The sequence below is a fragment of the Sarcophilus harrisii genome, chromosome 3 (genome assembly GCF_902635505.1).
Source record: "Sarcophilus harrisii chromosome 3, mSarHar1.11, whole genome shotgun sequence".
Classification (NCBI taxonomy): Eukaryota; Metazoa; Chordata; class Mammalia; order Dasyuromorphia; family Dasyuridae; genus Sarcophilus; species Sarcophilus harrisii.
The window spans coordinates 323,444,423-323,467,104 of NC_045428.1; the positions used below are offsets into that span (position 1 = coordinate 323,444,423).

At 31.6% G+C, this 22,682-nt stretch overlaps 1 protein-coding gene across 1 annotated transcript in view; it reads right to left on the reverse strand.

The window, feature by feature from the left end:
* The window catches only part of CNTNAP5 (contactin associated protein family member 5), an 876,250-nt gene that overhangs the window by 102,214 nt on the left and 751,354 nt on the right, over positions 1-22,682 (reverse strand). Inside the window, exon 19 of the mRNA XM_031959885.1 lies at positions 9,226-9,453. Coding sequence (XP_031815745.1) covers positions 9,226-9,453 — 228 coding nt within the window. The remainder of the gene's footprint in view (positions 1-9,225; positions 9,454-22,682) is intronic.

Below are 22,682 nucleotides of genomic sequence, written 5' to 3' on the forward strand. Positions count from 1 at the left end.
GGGCTAAGAGATCATTATATAATTCAACAACAATACTATAGGAAGGCCAATTCTGATGGACCTGGCCATCCTCAGCAATGAGATCAACCAAATCATTTCAAATGGAGCAGTAATGAACTGAACCAGCTACGCCTAGCGAAAGAACTCTGGGAGATGACAAAAAAAACATTACATTGAATTCCCAATCCCTATATTTTTGCCCACCTGCATTTTGGCTTTCCTTCACAGGCTAATTGTACAATATTTCAGAGTCTGATTCTTTTTGTACAGCAAAATAATGGTTTGGTCATGCATACTTATTGTGTATATAATTTATATTTTAATATATTTAACATCTACTGGTCATCCTGCCATTTGGGGAGGGGGTGGAGGGAAGGAGGGGAGAAATTGGAACAAGAGGTTTGGCAATTGTCAATGCTGTAAAGTTACCCATATGTATAACCTGTAAATAAAAGGCTATTTAAAAAAAAAAAAACAGAAATGCTAGCTATAGCAGAAGACAAGAAAATCTATATTGAAGGAAAAAAATAGAAAATTAGAAAATAAAACTATCACCCTTTGTAAATGGTATTTAAGAACCCTATAGAATCAATTAAAATTTTAGTTGAAACTAACTTTAGCAAAGTTGTGCAATATAAAATAAACTCACCAACTCATCAAATCATCAACTCATCAACATTTGTAAATGCTATTAGTAAAATTCAGCACAGAAAGATGGACAATTTTCATTAGCGTAAGTGTAAACAATATACAATTATTAGGAGTCTGCCTGCCAAGAGAGAACTGGGGACTATATGGATACAATTATAGAACACTTTTCATAAAAATAAAGAGAAATTTAAACAAATGAAAAATAACAATTGCTAATGACTAGGCCAATAAATATCATAATAGTGACAATTCTATATAAGCCAATTTACTTAACCAGTGCCATATCAATCAAGTTTAAAACAATATTTCATAGAAATTGAAAAAATAACAAAATTCATCTAGAAGAATAGAAGGTCATGACTATCAAGGGGACCAGTGGGAAAAACAATCAAACCAAATCAACAGAATGAAAAAAATGGAATAAATATGAAATATCTCGTTAGAAAAATCACTGATCTGGAAAATAGTTTAAGGAAAGGTAATTTAAGAATTATTGGACTGCTTTAAAATCATTATCAGAGAAAAAAAACACAGATGATGATATTTCAAGAAATCATAAAGGAAAACAGCTCTAATATCCTAGGAGCTGAAGATAAAATATAAATCAAAATAATCCATTGATCCTGTTCTGAAAGAAATCCCCAAATGAAAACTCTCAAAAATATTATAGACAAGTCCCAGGTAAGTTCCAGGTAAAGAGAAAATGCTGAACACACCCATAATTAAACAATGAAAATTTTGCACATCTACATTAAGAAGCACAGAAGATAAAAGCTGTCACTATAAAAATGTGGAAGACTTAGAATATGATTTTCAAAAGATAAAGGATAGAGAATTCCAAACAAGAATAGCTTGTCCAGAAAAACAGAATATAATGCTGTAGTGGAATATATACAGTTAATGAAATTAAGGACTCCAACAAATTCTGATAAAAAGACCGAACTAATTTATACTTCATTGTTTGGTTTTTTTATAAAAAACTTTTCCAGTCATTTTGAGATATTTAGCTACAAATGACAAATAGATTAGCCCTGGCAATCTCTTAAGGATAGAAGGAGAACTTATAGCAATGAAAATTTGGATTTTTGAGAGTATCATTGTATTCATAAAATAATATAGTGTAGTGGCAAAAAAACAAATATACAAGTGCATAAATATCACAGATTGTGGGTAAAAGAAATGAAAGGACATACAAACAATTTGAAAGGTTATATTTGTCCCATTTTATATGAAAACATATTTTGAATTGTATTTAACAAAAATAATGAGGAAAAAACTTTTAGAAATCAATATATATTTAAAGTTATGAAAAATGACAAAAGTAACAAAATAAAGGTGGAAGTTAAGAGAGATAAGCTCACAATGTTTAACACTGAACAGATCATAATAAAACAATCCCAGTGACCCATGTTTTAGTAGGTGAAATTGATTCTAGACATTTAAAAATATTGCAATATTTCATAACTATATTTAATGTAATTTTTTTCATTATCTTTAAGTACTGAGGAGGTAAATGAAGACTGTGATGTAAGAATAGGTATTTGAATAATGAGCACAGTGAATCTCATTGGATTCAGGGAGACCAAGAAAATGTAATGTGAAAATTCTCCTTAAGGTTTAAATGGATATTAAATTCACCAGGCATGATAAATCATAATATTTAGATTTGATAAAGGCATAAAATTTTTCAGGGAAAGAACTTCATTTGGAATTAGAATACCTGGATTCTAGCATGGCTCTGAATTTTATTACATGTTGACCGTGGACATTTTACTGCAATTATCTAACATCAGTTACTTCATCTGTAAAACTAAGGGAGCAAAACTTTCAAAATACAAACAGGAAGATTATTTTCAATTAAAGTGCTAAATAAAAGAGAACTATAAGTAATATGATTTACTTTTGTCCTTCACTTTTTTAACCCTGCATCTCTGCTTTTTTTGTTGCCTTCTTCCCTCTACCCCCTTTCTGAGCTTCTTTCTCATTTTTTACTTTTTAGTCTCTTTATTAGACATTTGATTGTCTTTTCTCATTTAGTTACTGAATTGTAATAGAGAAAGTTGTGTACCCGTTACAGGTACATAACCTGCTGCACAGAGACTTACTTTGCATTTTGTATATAACTATTAAGGGAACTCATTCCTCAGGGATGACATATTTTGTAGCTATCTAGGTCAAAAAATGAAAATTGAATTACCTCAGGAACTTCAGTCCTTCTCCGCAATAATTAACTGGACAATTATATATTAATCTTTCAACCAACTTTTATTTTATTTTTTTTTTTGTTGTTGTCACAACTGCCATGAACCTTTAGATCTAGTCACAAATAGGGCAAATATTAGAAGTTCAGGGTGAGGCTCTCAGAACAGTTCCCTGGGAATAATGATCTTTGAGGGAAAAGCACTGAGGTTGTATATTTTCATGATGGTATTCTCAGTACATATTTCTCATAGATGCTTCTTAAGCATGTTGGAACAGTGCCAACAAAAGGTACTCTTTAGCCATAAATCAATATCATTACGACATGGGCACTTAACAGGAAGACATGACTGATGCAATATACTTGCTTGCATGAGAAGAATGCTTTCTAGCTCAGGGGAAATAAGTTTCCCAATTGGCCATTTCTATTCGTTTTCACTTTGCCCTTGATTTATTGCCAGTCTTAGCCTTTAGCATGACAAAGGCTTCAGCTTTCAGTGCAAAATGATATTCCAGACTCCACTAAATATATTTGTAAGACAAGGGCAGGCGACGAAATTAAACTGCTGGCACAAAGACCAGCTGTTATTTAAAGCTGGAGGGAGATTACAGTGGATTATTACTTTATCAAAAAATATTTCAGCTACAAAAGGAATGCTTATTTCCCCACTACATTTAGCTGTGTGCTTAATTTATCTCATACCTTCCTTGGATTTGTTCTTTCATTGCCAATTTATTGAAAAGCTTTACAAATGCCACTACCCTATGTTAAAGGGAGACTGGGGCTTACTTAGTTATTACTAACCTGAGTTTGAAATCAAGGACTGCAAAGGAAAATTATTTGCAGTTTCTTTTATTTTTATACTTTTCATTTTCATTGTCATGTGTTTTTGATTTTAGACTTATTAGTCTAGTTTGAGATCCCATAATAGGATAAGGAAAAAAGGGTTTGTAAAATAAACAAATAAAACCACAATTACAACAGCAAAACCCAAGAATCTCTATATATAAAACCAACAAACAATTGCTGAAAATATTGGTATTTACTTAATATGGAATCATATATCTAAATTCTTCTTTTTGGGGAGGGGAGATTATGTCAAAATATAGCATATTATGAGGGAAATGTATGGAGACAATCTGAAAATTGCTTCTTATAAGGAACTCTGAGATGAGGAAACCCTCAACTAATAAAATTTGGCACCTTTACTGCAAATTAAACATGGAGAACATTATAAAATGTTGGGACTTGTCTTGGATCATATATTCATTATATGTCAAGGGTAAGATTTTAACCTAGATTTTTTTCACTTCAGGCCAACTCTCTATCTATTATATCATGCTGCTTGTTTGACTATATATATATATATATATATATATATATATATATGTATATACATATGTATATCTCAGCAGTGTTGTATGATTAATAGTCATGAAACATATATACACACACTAGTGTAATCTTATTGAGAGCAGGGTCATGATTGCTGTATTTTTTTATGACTCCAACATAGTGCTTGGCACACAGTAAGTATTCAATAAATACTGAATTTTTAGTTTTAAATAATAAAATCTTGGATTTTAGAAAATGTTTCTTTCAGAAAATTTACACCATCCATGCAGAGGTGATTGGAACTGTTATTCTGGAGAACTTTTTCCTAAATAGTTTATCTCTACTGTTTATAAAGAATATTTTTTTTTGTTTCATTTTGTTTTGTTTTGCATAGCTAGGGCACCTATTAGTTTCAGGAGAGGAGAAATAATACATTTTAAAGAGTTGCAGTTTGAGGTATTTTTAGGTTATGCCTAGCATTGGTAAACAGCTGTTGAGAAATAGATTTTAAGATACTCCAATGCTGGGTTTCTCTTTATCTGTATCTACTTGGTGCCAGCTGTGTGAAAAAATGGAAAGTACTTCCATTTATCATTATTTTCAGCAATGTAATCATGATTGCAAAGGTAGACAGGCTATCTTATAAGTGAATGTGTTTATAGTACTGATATAAATAAAAGACTGAAGTAAAGGGGGAGGTATACTCTAGTAAAGCAAACTAAAATTCTGGTATTGCTTCTATGCTAAGATGGCATATTATAAAGTACTGTGCTTGGAACATATGGACTAATTTGGACTCTTATCCTAACATCAAGAAAACAAGAGGGGCAGATGATGAAAGAGAAGAAAATGGAACTGATTTCAGCAAGTCTTTTCATAGATTAAAGCACATAGAAACAAAAATAATATACAGTCAATTAAACAATTTACTTGTATTCAGAAGTACCTAAGGGCTTTGAGGACAACAGGGAAAGCTGAGGTCAAAATTATGATGTGAAGTTTGTCTTTAATGTGCTTTTTACACTTTCCTTCCTCTCTTATCTCTTATCATCTTCCGTATCCCACACACTGCACTCTCACACCACAAAAGTTTCTTAGTGTATAACTTCAACAGCACTATTAGTTTGAGAAGTAGAAGGCTAGAGTTAAGAGCCCAGATTAGATTTTTAACAACTTTAAGACAATGGACAAATAATTTTACCCACTGGAGCCTCAGTTTCCTTTTGTGCAAAATGAAAATAACAATCCTTATGGTAACTCAGAGATTTGTGGTGGAGAAAATTTTGTAAGCCACAAGGTGTTATATAAATGTATTATTATTATGACCACTCCTATTGTAATTATTTATGCTCCAAGACAAATTTCCTCTTTTCATCCTACTTCATTAAAATATCTCTTCACTTATCTTAATCTACTTTAAGAAAGTGGAAAGAAAGTAGTAAGAACCAACCATTTATATATTAAAAGAGATAATTTCTACTAACTAGAATTTTTTTCTATCAATGTGGTTATTTTTAAAAGCATAGGAAAGGAAAAAAAGAAAGCATAGGTTCAAGGTATAGTGTAAAACACTTTATTTATATTTTCTTATTTGATTCACACAATATTGCTGTGAAATGGTTGTTATTTTATAGTTTAAAAACCTAAGGCATAGATTAAGTGACTTGCTTAGGGCCATACATTCAAAAAGTTTTGGAAGTGAGATTTGAACTCAAATATTCCTAGCTCCCTTATCTACTGTGCCACTTAGCTGCTTAAAGGCAGTAGAAATATTTTGGAGCTGGAAACTTTACTCTCAAAATTTGAATACAATTCTTGTGTAGCCAAGTAAATCTATTCTTCTAATTACTTCCTTGTATTGATCATTTCCAATTTTTATTTTATACAATTTATTCAAATATGGTTATTATCACATTTTTTTTCCTTCATTAGACTCTGAGATCACTGGGAGAAGGAACTGTATTCTGCCTTTTTTGGTAACAATTGTACCTAGCACAGTGTATAGCACAATGTTAGTAAATGTTTATCAACATATTTCTCTATTCAAAGACTATATTATGTAGGTTGAAGAACAATTACTCCACTCAATAGGAATGAACATTTGACAAGCCATACTCCAGTTGATAAATTATCAAAGCATATGAATAGGCAATTTTCAGATGAAGAAATTAAAACCATTTCTAGTCATATGAAAAAAAATACTCTAAATCACTATTGATCAAGGAAATGCAAATCAAGGCAACCCTCAGGTACCATTACACACTTCTCAGATTGCTAAGATAACAAGAAAAGATGAATTTTGGAGGGATGTATGAAAACTGGGATGCTAATACATTGTTGGTGGAGTTGTAAACTGAATCAATCATTCTGGAGAGCAATATGGAACTATGGCCAAATGGCTATCAAGGTGTGTATACCTTTTGATCCAGCAGTATCTCCACCAGATATACATACCAAAAAGATCATAAAAAGAGCAAAGAGTCCATATATGCAAAAGTGTTTGTAGCAGTCCTTTTTGCAGTGGCAAGAAACTGGAAACTGAGTGGATGCCCATCAATTGAAGAATGACTAAATAATTGATGGTATATGAATGTTATGAAATTGATATTGTTCTATAAGAAATAATCAGCAGGATGATTTCAGAGAGGCTGGGAACGACTTACATGAACTGATGCTAAGTTAAATGAGTAGTGTCAAAGGAACATTGTACACAGCAGCAACAAGATTATGCATTGGTCAATTCTGATAGATGTGGCTCTTTTCAACAGTGGGGTGATTCAAGCCAATTCCAAAGGATTTGTGATAGAAAGAGCCAGAGAGAAGACTGTGGGGACTGAGTTTGGGTCAAAACATGGTATTTTCACCTTTGTTGTTGTTTGCTTTTTTGACTCATTTTTTTTTCCTTTTTGATCTTTTTTTTTTCTTGTGCAGCATTATAATTGTGGAAATATATATATGTATATATAATTTGTACATGTTTAACATATAATGGGTTACTTGCCACCTAAGGGAGGGAGAAAAAATTTGGAGCACAAGCTTTTGCAAGGGTGAATGTTGAAGAATATCTATGTATGTATTTTGAAAATAAAAAGCATAAAACTTGTAGAAAATAATGTGTCAATCCTCCAAAAGTGTGTCAGTTATCCTCAATAATGTGTCAGTTCCTCTAATAAAGGGACCAAAAAGTCATAGCACAAAGTCCTCATATTAAAATAATAGTAACAATTAATAATATAGTGATCATAAAAATCATTTATGCTCAAAAACAGGAATGAACATTTATTTCTGTCATTAAAAATCTCAAGAGAAAGAACTTGTCTTCCAACCTATAACATTTTAGTCACCCAAACTACTCCTGATCTCCTAGCCATTACTTAACACTGAAAATAGAGTATTAAAATAGTTTTTATTAAAATATATGAAAATACTTTGACAAACATCCTTAATAAACAAAACAAGATCATTTCCAGAAACTTTTTGATGCAACTTTAAAGAGCATTAGCTTTTAAATGAAAATCTAATAATGTAAAATAAATTCAAATGAGAAGCATATTTAAATCCTTAATTCCTCTTACAATTATTTTCAGGTATTTATATGAGGTTCTGATAGTTAGATAGTCAATCAACCATCATTTATTAAGTACCTTTTATGTGTCTGGTAGTAATCTAAGTGACAAGAATATGAAGAAAAAGATGAATATCAGAATATTCTAAATAGATGCAATGACAAAATAATTAATTTGTAGAACTAAAAATATTTTAAAGTTAATCTAGTTAAATATCTACAGTTTTTTTTAAAAAAATACAGTTTTTAAAACATGCCTACCATATGGTCAGGTAGTCTTTGTTTAAAGGCTTCTTCCTAAGACCTCAATTTGAGATAAACAATTCCATTTTTATACTTCCCTAATTACTATAACATTCTTTTCTTGTTTTGAGGAAAAAAAAAACTCTTTATAATGCTTAACCATTTTGTCCTCTAGAACAATTCATAAGAAGTCTTTGAAGCAGCTAGATGGTTCAACAGATAAATCTTCAGGGTTAGAGTCAAGAATACTGACATTGAAATCAGGCTTCAGACATTTACTGCATATGGAATTCTGACCAAGTCACTTAATCTATATTAAGTTTAGTTTCTTTCTCTGTATTGTAAACTCTCTGGACACAATGGACATTAAAGTTCCTTCTAAGTATAAATCTAAGATCATATGATCCAATGATTATCTTAAACATAAAAGCCCTTCAAACATTTGAAGACAGATTTTTTTTTTAAACAAACCAATTGTCTCATCTTCTCTGAGGGATGTTCTATATCATATTACTGTTTATCTTCTACAGTGCTTGAGATATATGTCTTATCAATAGTAACCACTTGCTATAAATTTTTTGAAGAAAAGGGTAAATGAGTATTAGTTATCCATATGATATAGTTTACTTGTTTCTCATATCTTTCATTATGTTTTCCTGAATATGTTACTTTGTCAAAGGATTTTGGTTTGTTTGTTCCCTCCCCCTCAAAACATGCTTTCCAGAAATGAACATACTATTTCAGATATTTTCTGTAAAATTGACAACATATAAGTATTTACTAGTTTCTGTGATAGGGACTATATATCCAAAAATGTAGCTTAAGTGTGCATTAACATTTTCTCTCCCAAAATAAGCCCTCTGAGAAGAGATTTTAATAAAGAAAAAAAGATAAAAAATTCCAAAAATCTTTCCAAAATTGTAGTTATTCTTACAATTTTTTCCCTTTATACACAATGGGCTCCAGCTTGGAATAAACAATAAAAAATTACTATTCTACTGTTGAATCAAATTAAGGTTGAAGCACTTGAGACTTCAGCACTGAAGTACTTGTCAGTCTGAATACTAATTGTGAGCAGTAAAGTTTAATGCCTCCTAGTTGCTTTTGTCTAAAAGTAGGCAACATGAAGTGAACTAAATCCAAATCAGGATTAATGCAAATTCCAAAGGGCAGCCACTGTCATTCTAACACTGTATTGGTATCCATACAACCCCAGAGAATTAACACATACCATTCTTGCAGAGAAGAACAGCCATGTAGTCTTCAGAGTAAGAGTCGATGTATAGCAGAAGACTGGGTGTTTGGCCCGTCAAAAAATTAAATGCAATATTTTCCTTAGATGATGGCATAATATCCATATAAATGGCTGAGGAGGAAATACTTGTATTCTTGGTCACTGGATAAGGTTCTTGAAAACCATAAGTAATAGAAGTACCAGCTTCAAAAACAGCAGACACTTCTGTAAGATACAAGAGGAGAATTATATATAGTTAGTGTAGTGTTGTACACAAAATAAATCCTCTCTGAATGTTTTTCCATTACATTAATTGTAATGAGAATTACAAATTCTTTTAAAATGGCCATTAAGGTATCCAAAAGTGTTCTTGTGCCATGAAAGAGATTTGGATGTCTCAACAAGTAAGTTGTGACACTTAAAATCTCAGTGATTGTGGAGAAGTGCTTGAATTGCTTATGGACTTTACTTTCCTTAGCCATAAAATGAAAAGAATATTCACATTGTCAAACTCCAACACTTAGTATAAAGAAAGATGTTAGTAATCCTTAAGATGCTTAATAAATGTGAATTATTATTATTTCTCTGTTATGTGGGAGAATTGGCTTGCAAAATGTAGAATCTTGTGAATTAGATGCAATAAATGAGAGATGTCTCTTTTTATTGACAGGGTCATTATAATTGAGGACCTGAGGGCTAGAGCAGATGACAAAAGTCAATCTCCTCTATTCTAAGTATATTATACAAGGATCCTATGATTCATCAAAATTGGAGGTGGGTAGGATGGATCATAATACAGTAAGGGTACTGACAATTGACTTGCACAGTATTTTAACAATACATGGCATAGTTATGCATGCAATACAATATGCATAGATTACCAACCATCTGCACTAAATGTTGAAGAAATAGCTTATAAAAAGTTTGTAGATACCAATCAAGTAGCTCTCCATATTATAAATTTATTTATATACAACCACTTTTATACATGTTCAGAGCTATGCTTAATGTAAATTAAATGAATAAGATTAGAATTTTTGCTTCTTTACTTTGGTAAGATCCACACCTGAAATTCTGGAAGAAGAAAGTGACAGCTATAGATGGAGTGAGAAAAAGTATTTAACCTTATAATATGACCCTTTGCAACTTTGCACACCTCCTCAAAAAAAAAAAAAAAAAAAACAGAAAAAACCTTCTTGTAACTGAATCTATCCTACCTTCAGAAAGTTTACTGTATTTTGTATATGATAGGTATTCCTTAGATTCATTTTTAGCTGAATTTCACCTATAGAAAGAGGTCATGGATAAAAGGGAAGCCGTGATTCAGCATAAAGAGCACTGGCACTAGAATCAGAGGACTTGTGTTCAAATCCTACCTATGACACTATCAAATGATATTGGGCAAGTCACAATCTACACAAGCTTTACCCTTACCCTATTCAAAATGAAGGGGATGAACTAAATAATCATTGAGTTCCTTTAAAGCTCCTTTGGAGAAGCTAGGTGGTAATAGGAAATAACTCTAAGAAAGAAACAAATAAAAAAGCCTATATCTTTGCCAAAAATGCTCCAAACTCTATCTTGGAGACTTTGAGATAAAAAGTGACCTCAGATAATTACTAATCATGTGACTCAAAGCAAATGCTAAACCTTTTTTTCCCTCAGTTATTCATGTGTAAATTAAACAAGAGAAATATTTTTTCTAAAACTTATATCTTGGCCAAAATCATTCCAAACTGGGGTCTTAAGGAGTTGGACTGAACAACAACAAAAAAGCTCCAGAACTATAATCAGGGAACATTTGTCCAAAGTCACACATACCAGGGGATTACTTTTTAAATAAATCTCATTAAAATCTTTAGTAATTTCCCATTTTATGCACAAAATTCACATTTTCATACTTCTCTCTTTGACTTCTCTATTTAGCCCTAACAATGTGCCTGAATGTGACTTTTGCCTCATATTGTGGTGGTACATTTTTTCCATCTTGAAAAAAAATTAACAGTATCTATAGGAAAAAAAATTAAATAAAGTTGAATATTTGTGCATATTTTTGACAAATTAGAGATGTTATATCTTTTTTACTAAGTTTCAGCATGATTAATATTTGTTATTTACATCACATTATTAATATTTCTGCTTATAAAGACATGCAGTAAGAATCTGTGATGAGTGAAGTTTTTGGTTAATAATCAACTGTATTACATCAGTTTTCTGAGTGCATTTTCTAAGGGAATCTCTGCCCACAATGTAGGCTACTAGGTCCTACTTAGCAGAATAACAACTTTGTATTTCATGCTTCTTTTTCATTTTTCTTTTGTAAATCCTTAGTTTACTTCAGGACAATCCATTAAGAATAGAATACTAAGTGTAAGCAGAGCTGCTACATGATCACATATGTTCTCTTTATTATTTATACTTAGAATAATCAATATAACCCCAAATGATTTTTTAACCAGCAGGAAAAGACAAGATATTTTGTTGTATTTTCTAGTTTTATATTTACTGGGAATATTTTTTTGGTTGTTTCTTTTTGTTTAGTTTTGATTTTTAGCAATCTGAAAGTGCTTAGTCAGTCCCATGCCTAATTCTTCTTAGGTTTTTATGAGTGAATGCTATTTATTTCTTGAATTGCATAAATGAAGGATTTTAGACTTCTTGATAAAAAACATCAAGTTTTATGACCACTTAAATCCCCAGTAGTTACCTAAGAGAGAAAGAAGATGGGGGAAAAAATAAAACATATGGACTGGTAAATGTCTAATACTAACTACAAGATTGTTATAATTTAAATGTTATGTTACTGAAGGACTACATCATTTTTATTGAAAAAAATCCATTGGATATCCACTAAACTTAAAAATAGAAAAAGGCATAAAATAGGCCATGCCTCCAAGAGGCTTATTATATAATTTTCAAAAAAAGAATGTACACATAAAAAGAAAAAATAATTTTAAAATATTGTATGTCATATGTCTAGTCTGTAGCACTGATAATAAATTTCATAAGACTATAGAGAAAAGAAAGGAGATAAAGCTAAAGAAGGCTAAAAACTGAAGAAGCTGGGAGAAGTAACAGGAAAGAGATATAATTTGGGCTGGAGCATGATGTGGTACTTTAACTGGAAATTAAACAATGGAGATCACCCTGGCCTATAGGTAATGACTTAAACAGATGTTAAACCTTCTTTTTGGTTTAACAGTGGCCAAACAATATTTGGAAATCAGTCAAATTATATGATTTTTATAATGACAACAATCTGACAATCAGATGGAAATATTCCATGTAATAGAACAAAGCAAAAAGAAACAAAAATAAATGTTGTTCTTGAAAATATAAGGATTAATTAACCTATCCCCTTTACCCCACAAGAGCCCTTATCATGACTTTCAGAGGCCAAAGAAAGGGCTGGATAAATTCTCCCTATATAATCTGGTTTGGGAGAAAATATTTGATATCTGTATGTCAAAAGTTTTAGGGAGATGAATTAATGATTCCACCGTAATATCTTGAAAAAATGTTAGACACATTATCTAAAGACAACCTTATATCTGAATGGATCTCTGTACAATTCAGCAAAATTGGATTTGACCTCAACAATTTCTCTGAATCATATTCAATCCCAATGTTTCCTAGTTCACAGAATCCCACTGCAAAACAATATTTCAGATCACCCTGGGTTAGAGTAATATTCATGTATAACAGCTAAAGGATTTCATGATTTCTTTTATCAAAAGAGGTATCAGAAACTCAAGAAAATGATTGCTTTATCTGGGAATTTTAAACATTTTTTCAACATAGACCTCAAAAATATTACAATATTAGTTTTATTTATAATCAAATAAGTTTTATTTTATGCATTTAAAAATAAAAATATTCTTGGGAGGATTCTGGGAAGAAGATGGAATAGGTTGATAAATTTTAAGTTCTCCAGATTCCCCTCACAAATAGAACAAATTTACACATCAAGACAAATATAAACTGGTGAAAAATCAAGATTTGGGGCACAACAGGAGTCCTCCTGGTACAACCCAACAAGATTTTAAGAAAGATCCCAAGCAGGGATTAACCTCTATAAAGTGCAAACACCTCCCAGTTAGCTCTGTTGAAACATCAATTGGGGCCCCTTTAGACTAGCTAGGTATGGCTGGGGCCTCCACAGAACTACAGAGATATTCATCTCCTGGACTGTTTTTTGAGTTAGGGTTTGAGTCTGGGAAGATGGAGTGAACCTCAGCTGATTGGGAACACTAAGTCCAACTGTGCTGCTGAGATTCAACCCTAGATGAGAAGGAACCAGGACTGGATAGTGCAAAAGGGATGCTGTTGGCTGTGGGCACTTGCACCATCTTCCCACTTCATGATTAGAGGTGCTTATACTGACAACTATTATTTAAAAAAATGAGACAATGAAGAATAAAGAACCCCAATATTGAAATATACTATGGGAACAAGGAAGACTGGGATTCAGCTTCAGAGGAGGACGCTGAAGTAGAAAAAGCTTCTACCACAAAGAGTAACATAAAATGTGTGTCTGCCTAGAGAGAATTTATAGAAAAACTGAAAAAAGAATTTAAAAATAAAATAAGAGATTAATAATAATAATAATAATGATAGACAACCAGGAAAAACAAGATAATGAAAAAATTAACCAACTAGAAAAGATTTACAGTCCCAAAGATGAAAATAATTCTTTGAAAATGAAAATTGGGAAAGAGATGCCAGTGAAGTTATGAGAGACCAAAAAATAGCAAGACATTATAAAAAATGAGAAAATAGAATGTGGAACATCCTATAAGAAAAATGACAGATTTGAAGAACAGATCACAAAGATAAAATATAAGAAAAATTGGACTGACAGAAAATTGTAACCAAAAAGAGAACCTTAACACAATAATATAGGAAATAATCCCAGAAAATTGTTCTGGAGTAATAGAACATGAGGGGAAAGTAGAAATAGAAAAATCCACCAATCACCACCTCAATGAGATCCTTTGTGGAAGATGCAAAGGAATATTATCACCTAATTTTTAAACTCGCAGATCAAAAATAAAATTTTGCAAGGAATAAGAAAAACATACTAAAAGATTGCAGATACTGGAAACTTATCTACCGATAATAAAAAGAACTAGAACTGAAGCCAAAAATATTACATCTAGTAAAATTATCTATAAGTTTGAATAAGAAACCTGGACATTCAAAGAATCTGAAGATTTTCAGGACTTTCTATCAACTAAACTTGACCTTAAAAGAAAATTAAGCAGATAAGACCCAATATCAAAGATCAATATTAAGGAACTTAACATGGACAATTTTTTTTTACATGGAAAATGTATAATATGTGCTTAAGAGTCAAAAACACATAAGATTCACATCAAAGGGTAGTTCAAAAGAAAGATTGGCAGAGTTGAGGTAAAAATAGTAATTGTATTATATAAATGAGGTGCAAAGGAAGAAATGACAAAGAGGCATTAGAGGGGGTAGGAGGGCTCATGGGTCTGAAACCTATTCACATAGGGAATGAGTTTGAAAGATAACACTACATATATATACCATGAAGGATATAGAACCCTCCAAAATCTATAAAGAAATAAGGGGGAGGAATAAGCATGTAGGAAGCAAAGAGTGAGGGAAGCAAACAAAGAAGTCATCCATGGATGGGGGGAGGTCAAGTAATAGCAAGGGAAGTTATGGAGCAGAATTTAAGCAAAGAGTCAGCAGGACTGGGAAAGACATGTGTGTGCGTGTGCGTGTGTGTGTGTGTCTGTGTGTGTATATACATATATATATATATATATATATATATATATATATATATATCTTTTCTTAATTATAGCTTGCTTGGATGGTAAAGAGGGATGAAAGGGGGAAAATAAAGTAAATAAAGTACACAGCAGAGAACCAAAGAACAATTTATAAGAAAGTAAAGAAAAAATGGACATCTGTGAATATAATTTCTTCTCCTAATATGTATCTGGTAATTTGGTGTTATATATTTTGAATCCTTCCTGATCTTCTACTGGTTACATGGCAAGGCTCTCTTTTGTTTTGCTTTATTTTGTTTTATATTCCTTTTCTGTTTGTTTTTTTTTTTTCTTATTTTTTTTCAAATTAAAAAAAATTCTGAGAAAAGAACAAGAAACTTCACTGGACAAATTGGTATATAAAAAATAAAGTACCCCTGTCATGTGTATTATAACATCCTGAAAAGGAAATAAAAGCTGCATAAGTTATAAGTCATATTTACATTCTTTCTTCCATTCAAGATTAAGGTTTTGCAAAACAAAAGAAACATGGGAAGTGAATAGCTATCTATTGAAGTCTGAAAGAACACAATGTGTATTGCTGAGCTGTCAAGTCAAATCAAGATTATGGTTTAAGATAGTAGAATGATAGATTCTAGAGTCAGGAATGTAAGATCTTTTCAGAATTATGAATAATATGTTCCCTAGCGATTTGCCTTTCTTTAAGTTGAGAATGGAAATTTCAGTAGAGAGGCAAAGAAAACTGACCAAATAAAACATTATAATTGAATAGCAATAGATTCAGTATTAGTCATTCATAGAAAATAATAATAAAAAAGAAAAGAATAATATATAGGGTTTCAGGCATTTATAATCCAATCTACTGATTTTTATTAAAAATGAAAAATTGTTATTTTAATAACATTATTTCTTAGATATTACCAATACCAATTTGAATAGGAATCATGACAAAAAATATAAAAGTAAAACATACTCCAAATTTAAAAGAAATGGAAATGATAGAGAAAAAGTTATGATATAAGTCAGAAATATTTATAACTATGTGAATAAGAAATGCCTTCTTATTAGTAAGTTCATTTCAAACCATTTCAAGAACATAACTCTCTCCATGGGAACTTAGCCTTTCTTTAACCCTATGAAACCAGGAACATGCCACATGTGTTTGGCTTTACTTCTACAATCCCAAGAACTAGTCACTCCTTGGGTCACAATGGATGCCAGTGAGGGTTGGCCCCCTCCCTGATATCTACATTAATCAAGTCATATCTTAGAAGCCCATCTGGCTTTTCTTTCTACACATAGCTTTCTACATGTAAGCAAGTTGGCTCTGTGCTTTTTTTGTTTTCAGGCACTACAAATTCAGTCCAGTTTTAATCGTAGTTAGAACCTTACCCATGGAGATAATCTTTCTGCCTGGGACCTCTCCCCATTCGGGACTCAAAGGATGTTCATTCAGGGTGCTCCAGCCTGTGCAACTTAAGAGTTGCAACTTAGAGCCGGTGCTCCTCCAGAATGGTGATGTTTTCTTTGTCTTTGTCTTCTATTTTAATCATAGTTCTTATTCTTTGTCTTTTATGTATTATTTATTGTATTGGTTGTTATCGTAGGTAATCTATTCCATGTACTGTATAATTAAATTTTACTTTCACTTTAATTGAATCAGAGAATGTCATTTATAGGAGCGAATCCTAACCTTTCCTTAATTAACATAACACTATGTGATTTTGTGTGTGTGTGTGTGTGTGTTTTGGGAAAAGAAGAAAGTAGAGAACACTATCATTTAAAAACTTTCACCACCAAGGACCTTCCCAACAGTCAAGTTTTCTTATAGTTTACACTTATCAATATAATCTATGATCCAATAACCCTGACCTCCTTGCTTTTCTTCATACAAAACATTCTACCTTCCTTTGTTTTTTGCTTTTCCATTAGCTGTCCATAGGCTATCATTTTTTCTTAAACTTCTGACACATTTTTTAATGTTTTTTTTTGTCTTTATTTCAAATTCAAAATTCTGAAAATGGATTTTCATAGGATCCCTCTTCCCTCTCCAACATCTACCTCCTGCAGTTTCCTTTCATCTATACTGAATATATCTTTTATATGCATGTTTTTATAACATTTCCCTGATAGAATCAAAAATAAAATATGTTTTTGCTTTTCTTTGAATCCTCCTTGTTCTTCACAGTGTCTGGTACATAAAAAGTGTTTAATAAATACACAAAGAACTGATTGGGTAAAAATAAAAGGTTAGAAAATAGCAATATCAGTGCAATGTAGATGTAGTTTGAAAACATTCAGATTGGATGAAAGAAATGCATGAGATACACTACTTCTATGTGGCCATGATGGCAGAATTAAAAGGGAATCACTGTAGCTCTTCAATGTTCAACTCAGGGCAGCTATAAAATAGTGCCACAAAACAGATCATGCAGCAGAACCAGTGAGGTGAAACAATATTTTAGAGCAGAAAAGTTGGAAGACCATGAGAGGTCTGTCTCTTCAGGGAAAGGATGAAGAGTAGTTCAGGACTGGAAGTTTCCCAGTGAGCCAGGCAGAAAGTCCAACTTCAGTAAAGCAGCCAAAGCTCAGGAGTGCCAGTGTAATGGAGTGGGTTAATGCCAACTACCAAGTCCCACACACAAACGCACACACTCATTACCACCTCTTAGTTTAACCTGGGGAGCCAATATGCTAAAATTCCCAGAATTACAATGTGATGTGATATAGCCCCAGGCAAACGGGCATCTCCCTTTGGCCCAACAATAACAACAACAACAGATGGATCTGGTCATATAAAGTTATACTGACAGGAAAGACCAAGACATAAACTCAAAAAAAGGATAACAATGTTAAAACACCTATGGTAACCTCCCCTCCACTCCCACCCCCCACAAAAAAAGGAAAGATATGTTAAGTCCAGAAAGCGCTCATGGAAGAGCTCAAAAAGAAGTTTAAAAATCATATAAGAGAAGTAAAATTTGGGGGAAAATGAGAATATGCAAGAGAATTATGAAAAAAAATAGTCAACATCTTGTAAATCTGTTTAAAAAGTAAAATTGGCCAAGTATAAAAGGAGATGCAAAAAAAAAAAAGAGATACATTGAGGAAAACAACTTCTTAAAGAATAAAATTGTCTTCCCGTAGTGGTATCAAGATGGTAAAATGAAGCGAAGAAGCTGCTTGAGCTCTCCCAGTTTCCCTCAAAAACCACAGGAAACCAAGCCTCTGAACGGAGTCTGACAGAATGAAACCTCTCTTCAGTTCAAGGTAAAATGGAAAAACTTCAAAAAAGGTCAGTTTCACTGGAATGAAAAGGGTGTTTAGCCCAGCTCAGAAAGACTCTGGGAAAGCCAGTGAGAGGGTCTTAATCACAGCAAATGAACAACTGAGATCCTCAGTCCTGGCTCAATAGAAGAGCTAATCAGTGTGACAGCCTTCAGTCTCAGCGCAGAAGGCAAACTCTGAGAAATCAGGCTTTTTCCTGAAAAGAGCAAGCAAAGCTACACTCTGAAAACACCAGGGGTCTCTGGGCTCAAAGCCAAGGATAAAAAGCTAGAAAAAGAACAAATTAAAAAAAAAATTAAATGCCATATTAGAAATTCTGAAATGCAAAGGAGATATTAATAAAATTTAAAATAAGAAAATTATTGAACTAACAAATAAAAGTAAGAGTTGGTTTTATGGGAAAAATCCCCAAAAGATATAAACCTTGGGTTAGTTTGATAAGAAAAAGGAAAGAAAAACAAATCAGCATAGTCAAAAATGAAAAGGATAAACTTACCACCAATGCAAAAAATTAAAGCAATAATTAGGAGTCATTTTACCCAACTGTATGACAGCAAGTCTGACAATTTAACATAAATCAATGAATATTTACAAAAATATAAATAGCTCAGATTAACAGAAAAGGAAATATATTAATGATTGTTTCTTTGATTTGTTCCTTGATACATAAAATAAATTATTAACTGTCCCATTTTAGAAAAAAAAATTGAAAAAACTTTGGATGAACTCCCTAAGAAAAAAATCTAGGACCAAATGAATCTACAAGTTAATTCTACCAAACATTTGAAGAACAATTAATTCCAATACCAGGTAAACTATTTGGAAAAAATTGTGAAAGGAGTCCTGCCAAATTCCTTCTATGACACAAAGAAGGTATTGATACTTAAACCATGAAGAGCCAAAACAGAGAAAGAATATTTCAAACCAATTTCCCAAAAGAATATTGATCCAAAAATTTTAAATAAAATATTAGCAAAGAGATTATAGAAACTTATCAGCAGGATAATACACTATGACCAAGTGAGATTTATACCATGAATCCACAATGCTACAATATCAGGAAACCTATTACTATGGTCGACCATATTAATAACAAAACCAACAAAAATCATATTATAATCTCAATAGATACAGAAAAAGCTTTTGACAAAATACAGCACAAATTCCTATTTAAAATACAAGAGAATAGAGATAAAGGGAGCTTTTAAAAAATAATAAGCAGTATCTACCCAAAACCAACAGTGAGCATTATTTATAATGGAGAGAAGCTGGACACATTTTCCATAAGATCAGAGGTGAACCAAGGATGCCCACTATAATCACAATTATTCAACATTGTCCTAGAAATGTTGGCTTTAGCAATAATAAAAGAAAAAGAAATTGAAGAATTTAAAATAGACAACAAGGAAATAAAACTATTACTCTTTGCAGATGATATGATGATATACTTAGAGAATCCAAGAAAATCATCCAAAAAACTACTTAAAACAATTATCAGCTTTAGCAAAGTTGCAGGACATCAAATAAACCCACTCAAATCATCAGCATTTTTAGATATTACTGACAAATCCCATCAGCAAGAAATAGAGAAATTCCATTTAAAATTACAATATAAAATACTTGAGGTATATCTGCCAAGAAAAATTCAAGAACTATGTGAATGTGATTCCAAAACACTTCTCACACAAATAAATTCAGATCTAAACACTTGGGAAAGTGTTAATTGCACAGGGATAGGCTGAGCTAATAAAATAAAAATGATAATTCTGCCTAAATTGGTCTACTTGTTCAATGCCATACCAATCAAACTGCCAAAACATTATCTGATAGAACTAGAAAAAATAATAATGAAATCCATCTGGAAGAACAAAAGGTCAAGAACATCAAGGAAATTAATAAAAAAAAAGAAATACAAAAGATTCTGGCTTAGCAGTACCATTCCTAAAACTATTTTATGAGGCAGTGTTAATCAAAACTATTTGGTACTGGCTAAGAAATAGAGTGGTGAATCAGTGGAATAGTTTAGATATGCACAACACAACAATCAAGGCCTATAGTAATAATAATGTAGTAGTTGATAAATTCCCAAACTCCACTACTGGATTAAGAACTCACTATTTGACAAGAATTGTTGGGAAACTGGAAAATGTCAGAAACTCAGCATAGACCTACATTTCACATTTCATACCAAAATAAGGTAAGAATGGCTATATGATTGGGGCATCAAGGATGATAGCATAAACAAATTAGGAGAGCAAGGTATAATTTACCTATCAGATCTTTGGAGAAGGGAGGAATTTATGGCCAAAAAAGAATTAGAGAACTTTATGAAAGGCAAAATGGACAATTTTGATCACACTAAATTAAAAATATTTTGAACAAACAAAATCATCAGAAACAAGATGAAAAAGAAAGTATAAAGCTAGGAAAAAAATCTTTACATCCAGTGTTTCTGATAAATAATCTATATTTAATATATATAAAGAACTGTGTTAAATTTATAAGAATACAATTTATTCCCCAATTGATATATGGTCAAAGGATATGAACAGACAATTTTCAGAGGACTAATCTAAAGCTATCTGTAAGTATATGAAAAAATGCTCTAAATCATTCTTGATTAGGGAAATGCACATTAAAACAACTTTGAGGTACCACCTCACACCTCTTAGATGGGCTAAAATGACAGGAAATGATAATGATAAATGTTAAAGGGAATGTGGGAAAACTGGAACACTAATCCATTGTTGTTGGAGTTGTAAAGTGATCCAATCATTCTGGAGAGATTTGAAACTATGCCCAAAGAGCTATAAAACTGTGTATACCCTTTAACCAAACAATGCTTTTACTGGGTCTATATCTCAAGGAAATCATAAAGGAGGGGAAAGAACCTACATATGCAAAAATGTTTGTTACAGCTCTTTTTGTTGTAGCAAAAAACTGAAAAATTAGAACATGCCCATCAATTGGGGAATAGCTGAATAAATTGTGGTATATGAATGTAATGGAATATTATTGTTCTATAAAAATGATGACCAATCTGATTTTAGAAAGATCTGTGAAGATTTACATGAACTGATGCTAAATGAAAGATACAGAACCAGAAATACATTGGGCAAAACAGCAAGAATGTGTGATGGTCAACTATGAAATTCTTTTCAGTGGTTTAGTGATCCAAAGTAACATCAATAGATCTTATACAAAAAATACTCTCTGTATTGAGAAAAAAAAAAACTATGGATATTAAATATAAATCAATGAATGATATTTTCATTTCTTGTTTTTTCTATTTTTCTCTCCCATGATTTTTCCTTTTGTTCTGATTTTCCCTCCCAATATTATTCATAAAACAATGTATATTAAAATAATTTGTTTATTTTTTTAAAAATGTAATTTTCCAAATGGAAAAGAAACACTAAAGCGAATTTGATGAAAACAACAGTTTAATGTTACAATTAGGTAAATGGAAGCTAATTATCTCTACGAGATATCAAAAATAAACCAAACAACTTCACAAAAATGACCAAAAAAATGGAAGAAAATGTAAGATATATCATGGGAAAAACAACTAAGTTTGAAAATAGATCCAGGAGAACAATATCAGAATAACTAGACTACCTAAAAACTATAATCAAAGATTGGATTACAATAATCATTAATGATTCTGTCTTGTGAACTAACCTATTGCACTGATCAGGATTCTTAGTCAGTACCAAATGATTTTTGATGACTGCTGCTTTAGTTTTAGGTCTGGTATACATAGGTCATCTTCATTTGCATGCTTTTTCATTTATTCCCTTGAAATTCTTGACCTTTTGTTCTTCCAGATGAACTTTGTTATTATTTTTTCTTGCTTTGTAAAATAATTTCTTAGGACTTTGGTATCGCACTGAATAAGTAGACCAATTTAGGCAGAATTGTCATCTTTATTATGTTAGTTTGGCCTACCCATGAGCACTTGATAGTCTTCTGATTGTTTAGATCTGACTTTATTTGTGTAGAAAATGTTTTGTAATTGTGTTCATATAGTTTCTGTCTTTGCTTTATCAGATAGACTCACAAATATATATATATATATATATATATATATATATATATATATAATCTATAGTAATTTTAAATGGAATTTCTATTTGTATCATTTGCTGCTAGATTTTGTTGGTAACATGTAGAAATGCTGAGGATTAATTTATGTGGATTTATTTTGTATTTTATAACTTTGCTAAAGTTGTGAATTGTTTCTAGTAGTTTTTTAATTGATTCTCTAGGATTCTCTGAGTATGCCATCATATCATGTGCAAAGAGTGATAATTTGGTTTCCTCATTACTTACTCTTATCCCTTTAATTTCTTTTCCCCCTCTTATTGCTAAAGCTAATATTTCTAGTACAATATTGAACAG